Source organism: Podarcis erhardii, assembly GCF_964252035.2.
Source record: "Podarcis erhardii genome assembly, chromosome: 2".
Classification (NCBI taxonomy): Eukaryota; Metazoa; Chordata; class Lepidosauria; order Squamata; family Lacertidae; genus Podarcis; species Podarcis erhardii.
This window is the reverse complement of record NC_138498.1, coordinates 88,980,441-88,996,454: the sequence shown is the minus strand read 5'-3', so window position 1 is coordinate 88,996,454 and position 16,014 is coordinate 88,980,441. Positions and strand designations below refer to the sequence as shown.

Sequence of the window (16,014 nt, the reverse complement as noted above, 5' to 3'; positions counted from 1 at the left end):
TTTTATATTCATATTAGGCAGGCTGTTTCCCGACTAAACGATAAAATTTTAGACCATTAACCATACGCATCTTTGCAGTTTACTAAATTAATTTGAATATGAATTGAAACAACAATAACTCTGAAGCAAGAAGCATAATTTCCGTATGCTTCCGAATACCACTTGCTGGGAACTGTAACTGGAGAGGTCCTCAGGTCCTACTTTGCAGGCTACTGATGGGTTGGCTGCAGTGAAAACAGAGTTCTGGCCTCATGAGCCTTTAACCCTAAGAGCATGGGTCTTTTTATGTTGTTAGTTGACACACATTGTCAAGCAGGCCCCCATCTTAGAGACATTTCAGACAGGGTGCTTTTTAGTTTTGATCGTACTTTTCATTAAAAAACAACAACATTGCTACCAAATTTCATTGGGGGGCATCTTTTGGTGTATGGCATCCATCTAGTCAATGGAATATATAGATTATATTCCATAGATTATATTATATAGATTGGTAGATTAGCATTTTCCCTAAGCTCCCCAAGAGAAATAATGTACTATGAATTAGGTTAAACTTTGACGCATGCAGCTGTTCTGCAGTATGGGTTCCACAGTTATGGTATGCAAAGTGACTGAAATTTAATAGTGCTTCCCAAGCATGTTGCATTGAAAACAGGTATTTCTGTACAATTCCACCACTCTCAACTATGCAGCTGATCTGGTTGATTTTTTTATTTTATTTTTTACTTTCCAGTACAAACCGAATATCCAGTGGGTGCTGCAGTGATCAGATACTTGATAAGTACCTATTAGAGAGTGAATGGGTTTGGGATACTGGGAGTTAACTCCTTCTGTGCAGTAAATTATAGGCTGCAGTGAGATGCATTGCAAGTATTGTACCCTTGGGTTCCCTTAAAACTGTTTTCGTTCTATCAGTATTGAAGTTCCTGTGATTTGATACAGTCAGTAAATGCGGGAGAAAAAGAGATTTGAGAGTTCTTATTTCCTGGCAAATAAGTATCTCCTTGGGGGGAAAATGCACATAAGAAGTGAAATCCATATTTAATTATACCATTAGCATTTTAAGCTGATACTCTTTTATATACTGTTTCTGTGCCGCCACCCCCACCCCCACTTTGAAGTTGCAGCAAGGAGAGGTGACTTTGAAATAAAAGGATGCAAGGGAACAGGTGATTGGATTCAAGTATAGTGATTTAGTGCTCTGTTGGTATCCTGATGTATGATTCCATTTCTGGGGACCATGAGTTTCTGTGCAAGTATTATGGCATGCTTAAAGCCGTATTGGAATGATGTTCTTTCACCCTTAAAGGGTTATCTCATGAAAAATAAATCAGATGTCCTTTTATCACTGCTGTCCTGGAAAAGTGCTACTGAAGTAGGGAGGTCATGTTTAGTCTTAAGTATAAAGCAGTCTTCCACATGCCTCACAGCATTGCCCTGCCACAACATTAAGTGGCCCTTATGCACACTGCACACTCCTGAAATGGAACGTCCCCTTCCTCTCCTCTGTGTACTCCCTGCACCCTTCAAATCTGCCATGACGATTTCCCCAACTCTCCACAGCAGATAGAGGTGTGGGAAAACGTGGCACACAATGACATTGTTGGATTCGATACATTGTAAGTCACTTTACTCTTCCACCAATTGCCAAAGGGGATGGAGCAGGAGTAAGGCTGCTTGCAAGATGGTGAGGCCAGCCTCCAAAGCAATATAAGGTAAAGGTAAAGGGACCCCTGACCATTAGGTCCAGTCGTGGCTGACTCTGGGGTTGCTGCACTCATCTCACTTTATATGACTAAGCTGCTTCTGGCAAACCAGAGCAGCGCACGGAAACATCGTTTACCTTCCCGCCAGAGTGGTACCTATTTATCTACTTGCACTTTGACGTGCTTTCGAACTACTAGGTTGGCAGGAGCAGGGACCGAGCAAGGCTCTGTGGTTTAACCCACAGCGCTACCTTCATCCCCCAAACACTATAAGAAGCCTCTAAATGCTATGGTGGGTGGTAGAGAAGTCACCTAGGAATGCCATTTTCAGCACTATCTCTACAGCCACAGTAACATGTACACTAATTCTAAAGGTTATAAAAGGACTTTGCAAGGAAGTTTACAAAGCCAGAATTCAGATAACCAGAGTTCCAAACATTTATTTGTGAGGGCCCTATTACATGAGGATTAAGTGAGCTGATGTTGTTGTTTTGCATGGAGAGACAACTTTGTGTTAGCAGTGACATCACTCAAACTTCTCTGATTCCTTCGCAGAAAAGTAAAAGTTAAATGTTGGTATGTATTTGAAGAAGTGTGCATGCACATGAAAACTTATATGCAGAACAAACTTAGTTGGTCTCTAAGGTGCTACTGGACAATTTTTAATTTTTTTTATTTGGTTAAATGTTGGGTAAGCAAAAATTGAAATCACCCTTAGCTTAACTCTGAGGGTTGTTCTTAGTGACTATTAAAATTTACCTGTGATGCTCAGGCACTGCCAGCCAGCAACGTGCAGTTCGCAAGTGTTAAAATGTGTGAGACTCAAGATTTTCAAATGCTTGGTGTCGGCACAGCATTATAAAATGTCAATGAAACAAAAAGTTGTAAGAAATATTTGTCATACCTGTTAAGAATTAAAAGCAATGATTATTTTGGGCTTGCTTATAAAGCCCGCAGGCCACTCGTGGGTTGTGACCTACAGGTTAGGAAGCACTTGTTTATAATTTGCACATCAGTCTGTTGTGATTTTTGTTTTGGTAGATGATGGCCCTTACTCGAAAGGGAGCAAAGACTCAGGTGGACTGGACACAGCCCTGGTTTCAAGAAGGCAAAGTATACCAGGTAACTGACATTTTCATTTAGCCATGTATACCTTTTTGAGGTCAGCAAGGTTTCATTCTTAGTTTGGTAACCACCAAAAGTGCCTTGCTGGGTGTGGTAGAGCCGCTTTGCTAACTTTCTGGCAGGTGGGTTGCTTATTGGAAGGGACTGGTGCAGTGCTCACATCCCAGCAGAAGTTGGGTGGGTGCTCCTGACCACGGGCTCACCTGGTAGCTGCAGTCATAGGTTTTAATTTAAATATTTCCCACTGTGTCAACACTACATCAGGGTCATAATGGAAAATTAAAATTGATGCTGCCAGAAATGCATGTGTCTTGGGGATGCATGTTAGGACAGGGATCGATGTTGCTGAGCTCTAATGGGGGCACTTGAGCCCTGGAAGCTGCCTGCAAATGCTAGTTCCTGGTGCAGTAAACCATGGTCTGCACCAATGGCAGTAGAGATGTGTTGCTGCACCAAGGTTAGCTCCAAAAATTAAAAGGAGGGAAATTGCATCTGATGAAAAGGCATGCAAGCCCTGCAGCACTCCTGACCTCATAGCCATAGTTGGGGCAGCAAATTACAAAGCCAAAAGGAGGAAATGGAAGAAAATGTTGAAGGTGGGGAGGAAGAGAAGAAAAAAAGCTATTGAGGAGCACATCCCAACTACTACTCATTTTTATTGTTCCTTCAGTTTTGATTGATCAGTCGCATGAGATGCGATACATTCTGTAGCAGCTTGAGCCCGTAATAGTGAAGACTTGTAAAACATGCTCTACTCGTATGCATTACAAGGCTGGAGAGTGATAAATATTTATAGGGGGACCATTATGCAGCACTTATTCGCCTTCATTCATGCATTAATGTCAGATTATCATTTAAATGACACAGGTGTGATATTCTTCGTTCTTCCATTACTTGAGTGTCCTTGGGTTTAGGCCCATTTGCAGTCACCTGTGGATACTGTGGCACCTACACCCGTGTGCACCATGGAGACGTTCAGAGTCATCAATGCAAGCCAAAGCAGAAAATGCATAGAAGAGAGAGGAGTGGATCCTGAGCACTTAAATTGACACATAACATTATACAAGAACTAATATACAGCAAGCCTTTTCCACTTCTGAAACAAACAGCAAGTAATAAGACTTCAAACAAACAAACAAAAAAAAACAGCCTGGCACACTGTCGACCTTATTTTTGGAAACGTGTGCCAAAGATGTTGAGCAACCCTTAGCAGAGACTCACCTAGCCCACCAAACATAGGTAGCTTGGGGGAAATAAAGTAGGAAGGATTGGGGAGTTATTAAGCACTTTGAGCATCTCCATTGTCTGTGATGTTGTTTATAAATGCTGAAATGTATTTTTCACTGTTTTACTTACGAGATGTGCTGGGCAGCATAACAATGTCCAGGGACCTCTTCCTACATTTTCTCCACAGAAGAATTCAGAGGAGTCACTATTGTGGAACTGATTAAAAAAGAAGGAAGCACCCTTGGCTTAACTATATCTGGTGGTACAGATAAAGATGGTAAACCAAGAGTTTCCAACCTGAGACCAGGAGGGCTGGCAGCAAGGTAAACCAATCACATTAACAAGGATAGATTTCATTGTCTTGGGATCATGCATCACCAGGGACCAGCAATTTGTTCAAAGCACTTTTTGCATGTTGGATAGCTAAAGAATAACTTCTTTCAGCCTCACCTCCTAACACAACTTTATTCGTTATGATTCAGTGGGTGCATATTATAAACCCTTTTCTCATTTCCCTGAACCTTCCTTATTAAAAAATAAAGAAAAATGCTTTTGTGCATGGTTATCAAGTAATATCTGCTGTTACTTTCCATATGGAGTTTAAGTTCACATTCCTCATTATGTAGGTAGTTCTCTCTATTTAATAAGCCAGTAAGGATGTAATTGCAGATCATGCAAATTATGAAAAGGGTGCTGGAAAGATGCAATTGAGATGTTTTGTTGCATTTATTGCAGGAGCGACCAGCTAAACGTTGGTGACTACATCAAGTCAGTGAATGGGATTAACCTGACAAAACTTCGTCATGACGAAATCATAAGCCTGTTGAAGAACGTGGGGGAAAGGGTGGTGCTAGAGGTAGAATACGAGCTGCCACTAGCGGGTTAGTACCTCCTGGATGGAGTTACTACTGTAATGTTTCAAGATGTAGGTGGCTTCACCTCCCCTCCTTCCCTCTTCTACAAAAATTGGTTTCAACCATCAGATCATTCAGCCATCTTGCTCCACTTAGTCTCCATTGACTGGCAGCAGCAGCAGCTATCTGTAACATTTCAGGCAAAGGTCCCTTCCAGCTTTGTTCTAGGAAATTCTTTTAACTGGAAATGCCAGTGATATGAAACCGGGAACACTTCCAGTGACTAGGTTGGATCCAGAATTCTGGATGCTGTTGCTTGTAAACATTTAGCAATCCTCAAGATTTTACAGGTAGTAGCAGATGGAGAAAACAAACTGTTTCCACCTGTAACTGGTGCCGCAATTCCACTGTCTATGGATATTTGAGTAGATGACCGATCAGATTCTTATTTACTCACAAACTGAAGCATATGCTCTTGATGGTGATATTATTACCATTCTTTGCATTAATGGCCCATCTTTGCTCCAAGGAGCTCAAGGTGGCATTTTTTTATTTATTTAGGTAATAATTTTTTTATACTGCTTGGTAGTAAAAAACAACAACAAAGCCCACTCAAAGCAGTTTTAAGTATGACTAGTATCACATTTCCTTTAGGAGTGTTCAATACAGGCAACCTTCCTGGCCCTGCGTGCACCAGCGGAGCATGCATAAGCCTGCCCCCCTGTCCCCCATCCCATTCCACCCCATTCTGCCCTCTTCTGGGTCCAAAATGACCCACGCATCAGTGGTCATATGTCAGTTGAATGTGCACAAAATGGTCACTGCCTGTACTTTAACCATGCTTTCTACTTTATAATCAAACTATTCTTTTAGCTGTGAAGATTTGAACATAGTCACCTAGGGTTGCCTGCAGGCTTTTTGCCTAAGATACCTGACAGTCCAGTAACCACTGCCAGCTTCTGAAAGGTGCAATCAGATTTGAAGCTTCCAGGAAAAGGACAATGGTTTGCTTTAGTACAGTATTATGTATGCATTAAGAGAGCTTGAGGGCAGTCTAGAAGATTGGATCTTGATTTAGCCATATTTTTAATTCTGTCTAATAGCTTCATATACTTAAGGCAAGCATTCTTTTTACCTGCTTCAAAAGCCCCTCATATTGCAAGATTTTTGAATGTGATTAGGCAAATTTTCGTATCTGATGAAGAATTTTTTTTTTTTAAAAAAAAAAGTATGGCAGGTTTAAGGATGTCAATTCACTCCTTTTCCTCCCTATCTCTAGCCCCGGATAATAGTGCCGGCATCATTCCAAAGACCATTGAAGTCACCCTGTACAAAGAAGGCAACAGTTTTGGATTTGTACTACGAGGTCAGATTCTCTTTGGTTAATGATGATAAAACTACATTGTTGGGACATGTAAAAGTGGGGGCGGGGATAAAGCCAGCTATTCTGTATAAATCAAAATCCTAAGCTAATAATCATACAGGACAATCTTCGAAGAATGCTGACAAATACAGTTTTGGGGTTCCGTCTTTATTTCAGAGGTTCTTTGGGTTGCATCCATCAAAGTCACATGGTTCACAGAATGACTTCTGCTCAATGCAACAGAATGTCTCCCCTCTGAAAGCCCCTCAGATCTGTTTGCGAGAGTTGGGGTAACCCCCAGATCAGATTTGGGGGTGTGCAGTGAGAGGAGAGGGAAGGAAATTTCCATTTCCATTAGCAGATGCCTTTCCATGCTCATAGTGACTCATTGGATTGAATCCTTTAATAGCTGGGCTAGAGAAGGGTTCGTGTCTTCTGCTGTGGTACAGATTTTTCCTATCTCAGCATTACAGCATTTATTTGTGTGTGTTTTTTTGCAAATTTGTTACAGGAGGAGCCCACGAAGATTGGCACAAATCCAGGCCATTAGTACTGACATATGTTAGGCCAGGTGGTCCAGCAGACAGGTAATGTTCACATTTAGCAACGGAGCTTAAACAAATAGGTGTTTTGCCAACCAACCTACCTGAAGCTCCTAGTACAGGGATGATGGGAGTTGTAGTCCCAAAACATCTGGAGGGCGGAGTTTGCCTATGCCTGTCTTAGTAGGTCTGCATACCAGCTGTATATCTAAGTTTGATATCTGGGCGTACTCTCTACATGTCTCTTTTTCTTGACTTTCCCCCAAATGATCACTAGCTAGTGTTTCAAGAGACTGAAAATAGTTTCAGGCCAAATTCAAATACTGATTTCCATGCTTACCACTAATTTGTGCAACTGATTTTAAAAATAGCTGTTATGTATGCTCTAATTGAGGCAGATGGTGGATAGATTGTTGCAAGATCCCTTGTCTCAGCCTTTACCAATATGGTGCCCTCCAACTGTTTTAGATTACAGGTGATGGAGTAATTACTACTACTACTACTAACAACAACAACAATTTATTTATATGCCGCCCATCTGACTGGGTTGTCCCAGCTACTCTGGGCGGCTTCCAACAAACACAGGAAGACATCAAACATTAAAAACTTCCCTAAACAGGGCTGCCTTCGAATGTCTTCTAGAAGTCAGATACTTGTTTATTTCCTTGACATCTGATGGGATGATGTTCTACCTTGGAGACCAGTATGGGGATAATTGTTCAAGCAGCAACATCTGTGCCATTAAGTGTACCTGGAAAGGGGGCCAAAGAAATATTTGCCTTGGTAATCTAGTTATGAACTGACTTCCCCACTTACTACATTTGAACGGCTTCCCAATTACACATGCTCCCTGGGCGACTCATAAGAATGAAATCCAACATAATACAAAGCACTAAAGGTAGCAAAGAAACATTGTTCTTTCTGGCAGATGTGCAATAAAAGTAAAAACACAAGCTGTTTGAAAAGCTGGTTTTCTGGTCCACATATGCTTCATTTGGGGGGGTCTGTCTGTCCTGGTTTTGGATGTGTTAAGAATTGTGTGCCATTTTCCTCCAGGGAAGGGTCTCTGAAAATTGGGGACAGGCTGCTGAGTGTTGATGGGATTCCCCTTCACAGTGTGAGTCACGCTGACGCATTGAACATCCTTCGCCAGTGCAACCAAGAGGCACTTTTCCAGATTGAGTATGATGTCACCATAATGGGTAAGGGCTTTTGGATTCCCTCGGGGGGGGGGCGCACAGGCTTTGGCCATGGGGGGGGGGGAGGAATTCATTTGCATTTTCTCCTCACCCAGTGCAGAATATACTGATCTGTAGGTAGTGAAAATGTAAAAGTTTAAAATTACCACAGTGGCCAAGAGGAATGGGCTAAAACTTTGTAGTTTTTTAAAGCAAGCTTAGGATAGATAATTGAGTTTGGAGGTGTGCTCCTGGAGGCATACAGTAAATCTAAACTAGGTATGCTTTCTAAGGGACATTCAGTAACATTCCCAAGTTCTGCTTTCCAAATTTCATGCACCAGTTTTCTTAAGCAACAAGTGCATAGGCTGAGACAAGCTAGCTGATCGTTATCAACATCACAATTTAATACCAAATGATGGAGTTGCAGACAAGTACTTTGCTGCAAATGTTACAGTTACTACTGAGAAAGAGCAGCAAAACAATGGATTGTCTTCTCTAGGAAAGCTGTGGGGTGTTTTGCAGAAGAGATATAGACTTGGAGGTGGTTATAGACACAGAAAGATTGGCTCTGATGGAATGAACCCTGATGTCATTATGAAACATGGCTTGATGTTTACTGTATAGCAGAGAGTGTAAATTTCCCCCAGAAATTTAAACCTATTAAGCCTTCCATTGTATGTTAGGGGCAGGTGACTCAGCTGAACAAAGAGAACATAAGCCAAGCTTGCTGGATCAGGGCAATGATTTAGTCCAGCATCCTGTTCTCACAGTGGCCGACTAAATACCTGAGGGAAACGCAGTGCCCAATGCATAAAGGTCCCAAATAAAGTAAAAAATGACTTGAAAAATAGAAAATTATGCTCTTTGGCACATGAACATTAAACTATTGCGGGGTAAAGGAGAGCAGATAACCTGCCAGGTGAATATTCCAGACAGGAAGATCTAGTCTTCTGTCCCCATATCCTTAAATCACCTGAAATGCCAGTAAATGCAAGAAAATATTTGTTTCTAGGTTTTAATATATGCCTTCATTCAGATCACATTCTTCCATCTATGTTCAAAGAAGAAGAAAAAGGAAAGTGCTTTGTGTTCTCATGCTTTGTATTCACAGACCGAACAATATAATTGAAACATTCATTTATAAATCGTTATCTATAGTCATCTGCCGCTTATCTTGTTAGCAAAGGAGAAATATGGGAGTAGAGAATATGCAGAAATTGGCTATAGGAGGGAGCATAAACAAGGGATTTTATGGTGTCCTTACGAAAGGATGTGTTCCCCTCTCTCTGGCAAAATTGTTCAAAGACAAGAATATAAAGTAGTGCCTATTAAAATCGATGGGGTGCTTGAGACTTGCCTGAACTTAAACCTGCTGCTGGCCCCTTATGGACCCTGTTTCCCACCCTGCACAGCCTGTATGTTTTCTCTTCTCCTGGTTTTCCTAATGCTAGAGCACATATGTTCAAAAGACCCTCAGTGTTCGCATCTCTGGCTTCAGAGCTGGACGTCAAAAACTAAAAATTGAATCTAGCTGTGATGAAGCTACAGTAAATTTTAGACTCTGAACTTAATAATCTTACCCTCTTTAGATCTGCATTACTTCAAAACGTGGCAATGTTAGCTGACAGGGGGTGGCTTCCTCCTCCTGCTCATTCTGCTGGGTTGGGGACTGAACTTGTGCCAGAAAGTCCTGCGCTGACACGACTTCAGTGGTTCCTAATCTCTTCCTGGTATATGTTGTAGCCAGAAAGAGCTAAAGCCCCTTGCTGATGCTCGATGAGAGAGGCAGATTTGTCTTATTCGTGTCTGTTCCCTGAGTAGAAGACAGGCAGTGGTGGCCTGGCCTGAGCAGAAGAGGAACCCTGCTTGATTTGTATTGTAGGCTTTTGCCGGAGATGCAGGAGCCCAATGCAAAGTGTTTTATAGGCACAGCATCTATTGAAGCCTTTGAATTTCACGGAATTTGTGTAGGAGGCATGTAGCTGCTGTGTGGCAAATTAGAGCAGTTCATGCCAGAAAATACAGAACAGAATGTGCAGATGATGGGTTTAAGGGTTACTGCTGTGTCGAAAGCTGTGCTGGCTGCAGAAGCGCGGTGAACTGTCGCAGAGTGCGATGCCTCTCGGGGGTGAACTGTCGCAGAGTGCGATGCCTCTCGGGGGTGGGGGGAACAGACTGGACTGCCTATTTTTAAAGCCTTTCCCCCTGCACTTCTCATTGTAAACCAAGGAACCGCATCATCCTGTTTAAGCTCTGGAGCAAAGAAAGGTGGGCGGAGGGAGGGGAGAGAATGGTACCCGGTTATAGTTTCGCTTTAGTAAATTCTGCATTTCAGAATGCTTCAAGTTGTGCCTAGGGACTGTGGAACGGCTCCCCACCCCATAAACTGAACACTGTGAATGTGCAGCTAGATTGTGCGTGCATATATAAAATTATTGGAGAAGCTTTTAGATATTTTGTCATGCAATATATTTCAAACTTGGGGGGTGTGTGTGTCAGAACTAAGCAATTTTTGACCTTTTAATGGAGATAACAGCATTACTCTAACCCAGGGCTTTCCATACTTTTCATGCTGGTGACACACCTTTTAGACACGCATCATTTTGCATCACAGTAATTCAGTTTTACTATCCAGCCGGAGGTTAAACTAACACCTTTCTAGCCCCAAGAGGAGTGTGAGGAGCATTCACACAACACACCTACAAACTGCAGTGGACACACTAACGTGTCGCGACACACACTTTGGGAAGCTCTGCTCTAACCAAAATCAAGGGCCAATTGATAACTCAGATTACGTGTCCTTGAGTTCATGTGCAGATTTCTGATCATCAGAGAAGGCAGGAGAAAGCAGGCCCATGCAGAGCTTGTCTGAGGCCCGGGGTGGGAATCTGGTTCTTGGCATGACAGTGTATGTCTGGCAGGCCCCTGGTGGATCACCCTCCCCCTCAGACAGCTTTGTCTTCTGAGGCCTGGGGCAAGTGTACCCGGCTGCCCCCGCTCCCTGCACAGGCCTGAAATAAAGGAACTTAACCCTTTCTCCCCTACTACAGTCCTGAGTGGGAAATGCTTTCCTGAAGCTGATATTTGCTTTTGAGAGGCAGGGAATCTCATATCAATGTCAAATATGGGGTTTTACTCAGGAAATCAGCTGAGGAACAAAGATTTTAATTTCCCCATCTGCACCTTTTCTGATCACATTAAGTACTACCTCATGACATTTTTTTTAAAAAGCCTGCATGCTTTGGGGGAGGGGTACCTCGGGTTACAAACACTTCGGGTTACAAATTCCACTAGCCTGGAAGTAGTCCCTCAGGTTGAGAATTTTACCTCAGGATGAGAATGGAAATTGTGCAGCGGTGGTGGCGGCGGTGGCAGCGGGAGGCCCCGTTAGCAAAAGCGTGCCTCAGGTTAAGAACAGTTTCAGGTTAAGAACGGACCTCCATAACGAATTAAGTTTGTAACCCGAGGTACCACTGTAATATTATTTTCTTGAGCTTTCATAGCTGGTCACACACAGAAAAAAATACACAGCATCACACCACATGTAGGTCACTGTGTGTTAAACTGGACTGGAGCACATCATGGTGTAAGCAGGAGAGGACCATGTTTTGTTGAGGGGGTAGGAAATCCTACATATGTAAAACTAGCATGTCACAAAGAAGGCTAGGTGAGACCTCTTCTCCTTGATGTGTGGTGGAGCAGTATTTGATCATGCATTCCCACTTACATGTTCTGATGTGCTGCAGTCAAGTATTACCCAGATTATAAGTTGTTTGTCTACACCTTAGGCCCTGATATAGTGGCCATGTGTCCTAATTTACAGAGCCCAGTTCTCTATTTGAAGGGTTGTCCACTTTAAAAATAAAGAGCCAAAGGAAGGAAGGGAGAGCAGGGACCTGGAGTTTGCCCATCGACAGTTGGTTACCCACATAGCAGACTGAGCAGGCATGCAGGTCACAGCCTTCCACACTGTGGTGACATGCATCATGTTTCTATTTTAAATTATAGAAATTGTTTCTAAATTTGCCTCTGTACATGTAAATAAGCACATGCAAATTGGCACCCAGCCTGCATTGTTGTTTGTGCAGCGCATCATTGTCTTTGGGTTCTTAATTGCCAATCTGTCCAGCAGACTTTCATCTCATATCTACAAGGGGGAAACTCCATCCACACAGTGCAGATCGATAAAGTACAGGTGTAGCAGTTCAGCCTGACTTCTGAACTTGGGATTTCTGCTTCCAGAATCTGTGTTGTCTCACATCAAAATGTGGAACATGCATCTCCACCCAGGAGGCCGTGATTTAAAGCTGACTTTCCTTCACCTTCCTGGTGCCCTCCAGGCTGTTTTGGACTACACCTCCCATCATTCTCTGCCAACACAGCCATTCTGACATGGAAGGCACCAGGTCATCAAAGGCCAGAGTCGCTCTGCATGCCAGTTTTTCAGTTGAAACTCTGATCTGATTTGCAGTAGCTCCTCAATGATACCTGGAGTTGGAAAGAAAAAAAAAGCACTGCAGAATATAGAGCAAATACGCATTGACAGAAATGAGGGGGGAAATATTTTGCAGATTGCAAACAACTGACATAAGAATAGTCTTTTGAGACATCGGTCTAATTCATGTTTACTGCATATGGTTGGGTGATGCTGATAGGAGCTGGCTTCTTGAAGTAAAGCGCATCAGAGTGAATATTTCCTTGCTTTTCTGCCTTGTAGGCACATATATTTCTTTGGGTTTGCTTGCTTCTTTATATCCGCCAACATGTATTCCCTTATTGTGACACTTTTATTCCTGAAGTTTCCTGTCTTGGGTGATGGTGGGGTTAGATGCCTCATGCTTCTAAGCTTTTGTTCGTAACACAAGAGCTCTTGACATATTTTGAACGGGACAGAAAAAGTGCTGGGAAGCTGTTCCCCGTGAAGGAAAACTTTTTTTCCCTATTAGAAATTCTAGGTTGTACAAATTTCATGGATAATTTGGGGGATTCTGATCTGCAGAGCTGGTGCCATAGCTGGCAAGTCTCTTTGAAGAAGGACCAAAGAAGGCTTACAGCCTTCAAATTAAAACAGAACTCTTACCCCAGATTCGTTCCAATTGCCTTTTCATTTGACTTTTCCCAGTGTATCTGAAGGGTGCATACCTGCTTACCCCTCAGTGGACACAAATTAAGTACTTAGTTTTAAACCAGTCACTCAACTGATAGCTCCTAATCCATATCTTAAAAGGTGGAATGAAAAGCTTCCTAGCCGTTACTTTGAGAATTAAAGTGAGAGACGGCTCCTGGTGTGTCTTTGATCTGGGAACACAAATGTTCAGCTAACCAAGTAATCCTTCCTATACTTGAGTGAGAAAGCTACATGTTGATATTTTCCCAAATGGAGAATGCTGTCATTTATCAAAGATCTCCAAGGTGTTTTGTGGTGGTGGAATAATGGGGCATGTTCACATTACTGCCTTAGAGCACAGTGATGTTGTTCCTCCCTCCCCCAATGCATTTCCTAGTTATTCAACATCAGCACAGCTTCATTGGTGTCAGATTCATTTCTGTTTGTGTACACACCAGGAGGCATTGATGGGCAGGGATGTTGTTGCCCCATGAAAAGGTGTGCATGCCATACTTCACATGCCCTCTGTCATGTTGCATGAATCTGGTCCTTCCATCAGAAGCCTAATTTTTGGCAGTGGCTGATCAGTTATGCTGAGCAACTGGGTTGTACCTTGCAATGGATTGCATGGCGCATCTCCTGTGTTTATATGTATCCTCTGCCCATACCAAATGCATCTGGAATAATATTGGCTGGTTTTGTGAATTTCGAGGGTCTTGTAATGGAGGCATTACATGATCCTGTCTAAAGCGCAGAAGGGGCATGGAAATCTGAATCCTCCGACAGAAATCTGAGCCCTCCACCCCCACGTCAACATCAGCTTCAGCTGGAGTTCCAAAACAAGAAGTGAGGTGACTGAGAGAAAAGTAGGAATCTTTATGTTTTGGGGTAGCAGACAAATGTCAATAAATATTATATGTGTGCATTGATGAAAGGGCTTCAGGGAAGTAAAGCCAAGAAGGATTTATTTCCTCTCAGCTGGGCGCCCCTACTTTTTCCTTAGGTGGGCTGCGTTCTCTTTTCCTCTCCCACCTCACTTCCCACGTGATTGCAGTAGGATTTAGCGCTGTCATGTCTACCTAGGCCTTTAGAGAAGCAAGGGGAGGAATGGCAGCTTGTTGTCTTAAGTTGTTTGGTGGAGCGACACAATCAAACATGAAGGATGCGGAAGCTTGTAGTATCCTTTCCAAGGGAACTTCGGTGTCAAAGCCAAAGAAGAAGAAGAGGGATGTGTTTGTGAGCAGCAAGAGGAACATTTTGAGTGCATGTATGTGCAATATATTGCTATGCTACCCCTGCTTCTCTGAAGGATAAGAAGGTCCAGGGAACAATGCTTATCCCAGTGGTGTTTCCTCTGGAGGCAGATTACTAGAGGTTTGTGGCTTTTGCAATATCCCAGTTTATTTTACATAATAAACAGGTTGGGCATAGGAGGCATATCCTTCTATTGTTTGCTTTGATTCGGCAGTAAAATGTGGGTTTTCCTGGGGAAAATGCCAGAAGAAACAAAAAACAACCACCATTTGGGCACGGAACTCCAAATCCCAAAACTGTTCCTGCAGATGCAGCACAAAGGAAAGTTCAGAGGAGCCCTTTAACACACCAGCAGACAATTAGAGATTCATTGCTTTCACATTAGATCTCCAGAGACTTAATTGGATATATGTGAGGGGTGTCTGAACTGCTTGTCGAGCTAAAGGGGATGCCCTGTCTGTTTTGGGGACCTGCAGAAATAGTCCTACTGAATATTACACAGCAGGACCCCCCTCCCTCAGCTAACCTTCAAGCTGAGTTGGCAATGAGAATCTCACCTAGGTGACAAGGTTCAAGTCAAGTGGTGTTGCCCAAGACCAGAGATAAGATACCTGGACCTGTATGCCCTCCATTCTCCATGCCAATTCCAAACATGCACTTGTTTGTTGCGTCTTCCTGCAGATCTTTAAGCATCTTTAATAAAGCACACCAAATACACTTCTCAGAGTCTTTGCTTGGGAGTGGGGTTGTGCGTGTGCAAAACTACATCACAGCAGTCCATCACTAGGCCATGGGGAAATGATTGATATTAGAGAAACGTTAAACAGATCTCTTTTCCCAGCTCCCCATTCTTCTTCTTGTTGAAAGCTGGGTGACCTTTAGGGGCAAAGTATATTTCTGTCGGAGTGGTTTGATCTTCCTTTGACCCTCTTTTGCCGCTCCTAGTATGTTTCTGCTGCAACTGTTCATCTGCTGCTTTTCCTGTTTGTAATTTGCAGGCAGACCCCTACCCTTCCTAATGGTGCTGAGAGGCCAAATTCATTGCTTGTAAAGCATTTTGCAATTCTTACGGTGTAGTCAATACAATCGTGCAAGATATTATTACCCTTTCAGGGCTAGCTTCCTTTTATTGATTATTTCTACATGAATTATAAAAGCTGCTGCTATGGTGGGGTGGACAGTTTGTGGGGGGGGGGGGTTAGCTGTACATCTCTGCCCTTAGCTCAGCAGTAAGAGATGTCAAGCTCTTGATCGTTCACAGTGCCATATTTAAGCAGACCACTGTGCCTGAAAACAGTTGGCTGAAGCTTTTCAGTAAGAATTGCATGGACAATATGTTAATATGATGTAGCTTAGCTGTGGCTTCTCCTGCTTCCTTCCAGTGTTCCTGTGTTGGAATGCCCCATTTAAGAGTTCATGGGGTCTATTTAGAGTCTGTTACTTCCCACTGGCCTGTCCGCACTGATGGATTTATGTACTGCCAGTAGATCTTGAAGTCCCTGCCCTAACACCATTGCTCCACCTTCCTCACCCCAAATAAGCAAACTGATACAGACTTAACTCAATTTGCCTTAAAAACAACAACAACAATTTCAAAATAGTACTGACAATACACCTTGCTTCTGCTGCCTGGACCCTAATTTGAGCTAAGTCAGAGA

At 42.8% G+C, this 16,014-nt stretch overlaps 1 protein-coding gene across 10 annotated transcripts in view; it reads left to right on the top strand.

Moving 5' to 3' along the window:
- Positions 1 to 16,014, top strand: part of GRIP2 (glutamate receptor interacting protein 2) — a 395,495-nt gene that overhangs the window by 315,582 nt on the left and 63,899 nt on the right. For 9 of the 10 annotated variants that reach the window (XM_081852390.1, XM_081852385.1, XM_081852382.1 and 6 more), the window contains exons 2-7: positions 2,745 to 2,825; positions 4,243 to 4,378; positions 4,791 to 4,936; positions 6,189 to 6,275; positions 6,784 to 6,859; positions 7,871 to 8,016. In XM_081852390.1, the coding sequence (XP_081708516.1) occupies positions 2,745 to 2,825; positions 4,243 to 4,378; positions 4,791 to 4,936; positions 6,189 to 6,275; positions 6,784 to 6,859; positions 7,871 to 8,016 (672 nt within the window). The remainder of the gene's footprint in view (positions 1 to 2,744; positions 2,826 to 4,242; positions 4,379 to 4,790; positions 4,937 to 6,188; positions 6,276 to 6,783; positions 6,860 to 7,870; positions 8,017 to 16,014) is intronic. The other variant, XM_081852383.1, reaches the window with a different exon arrangement.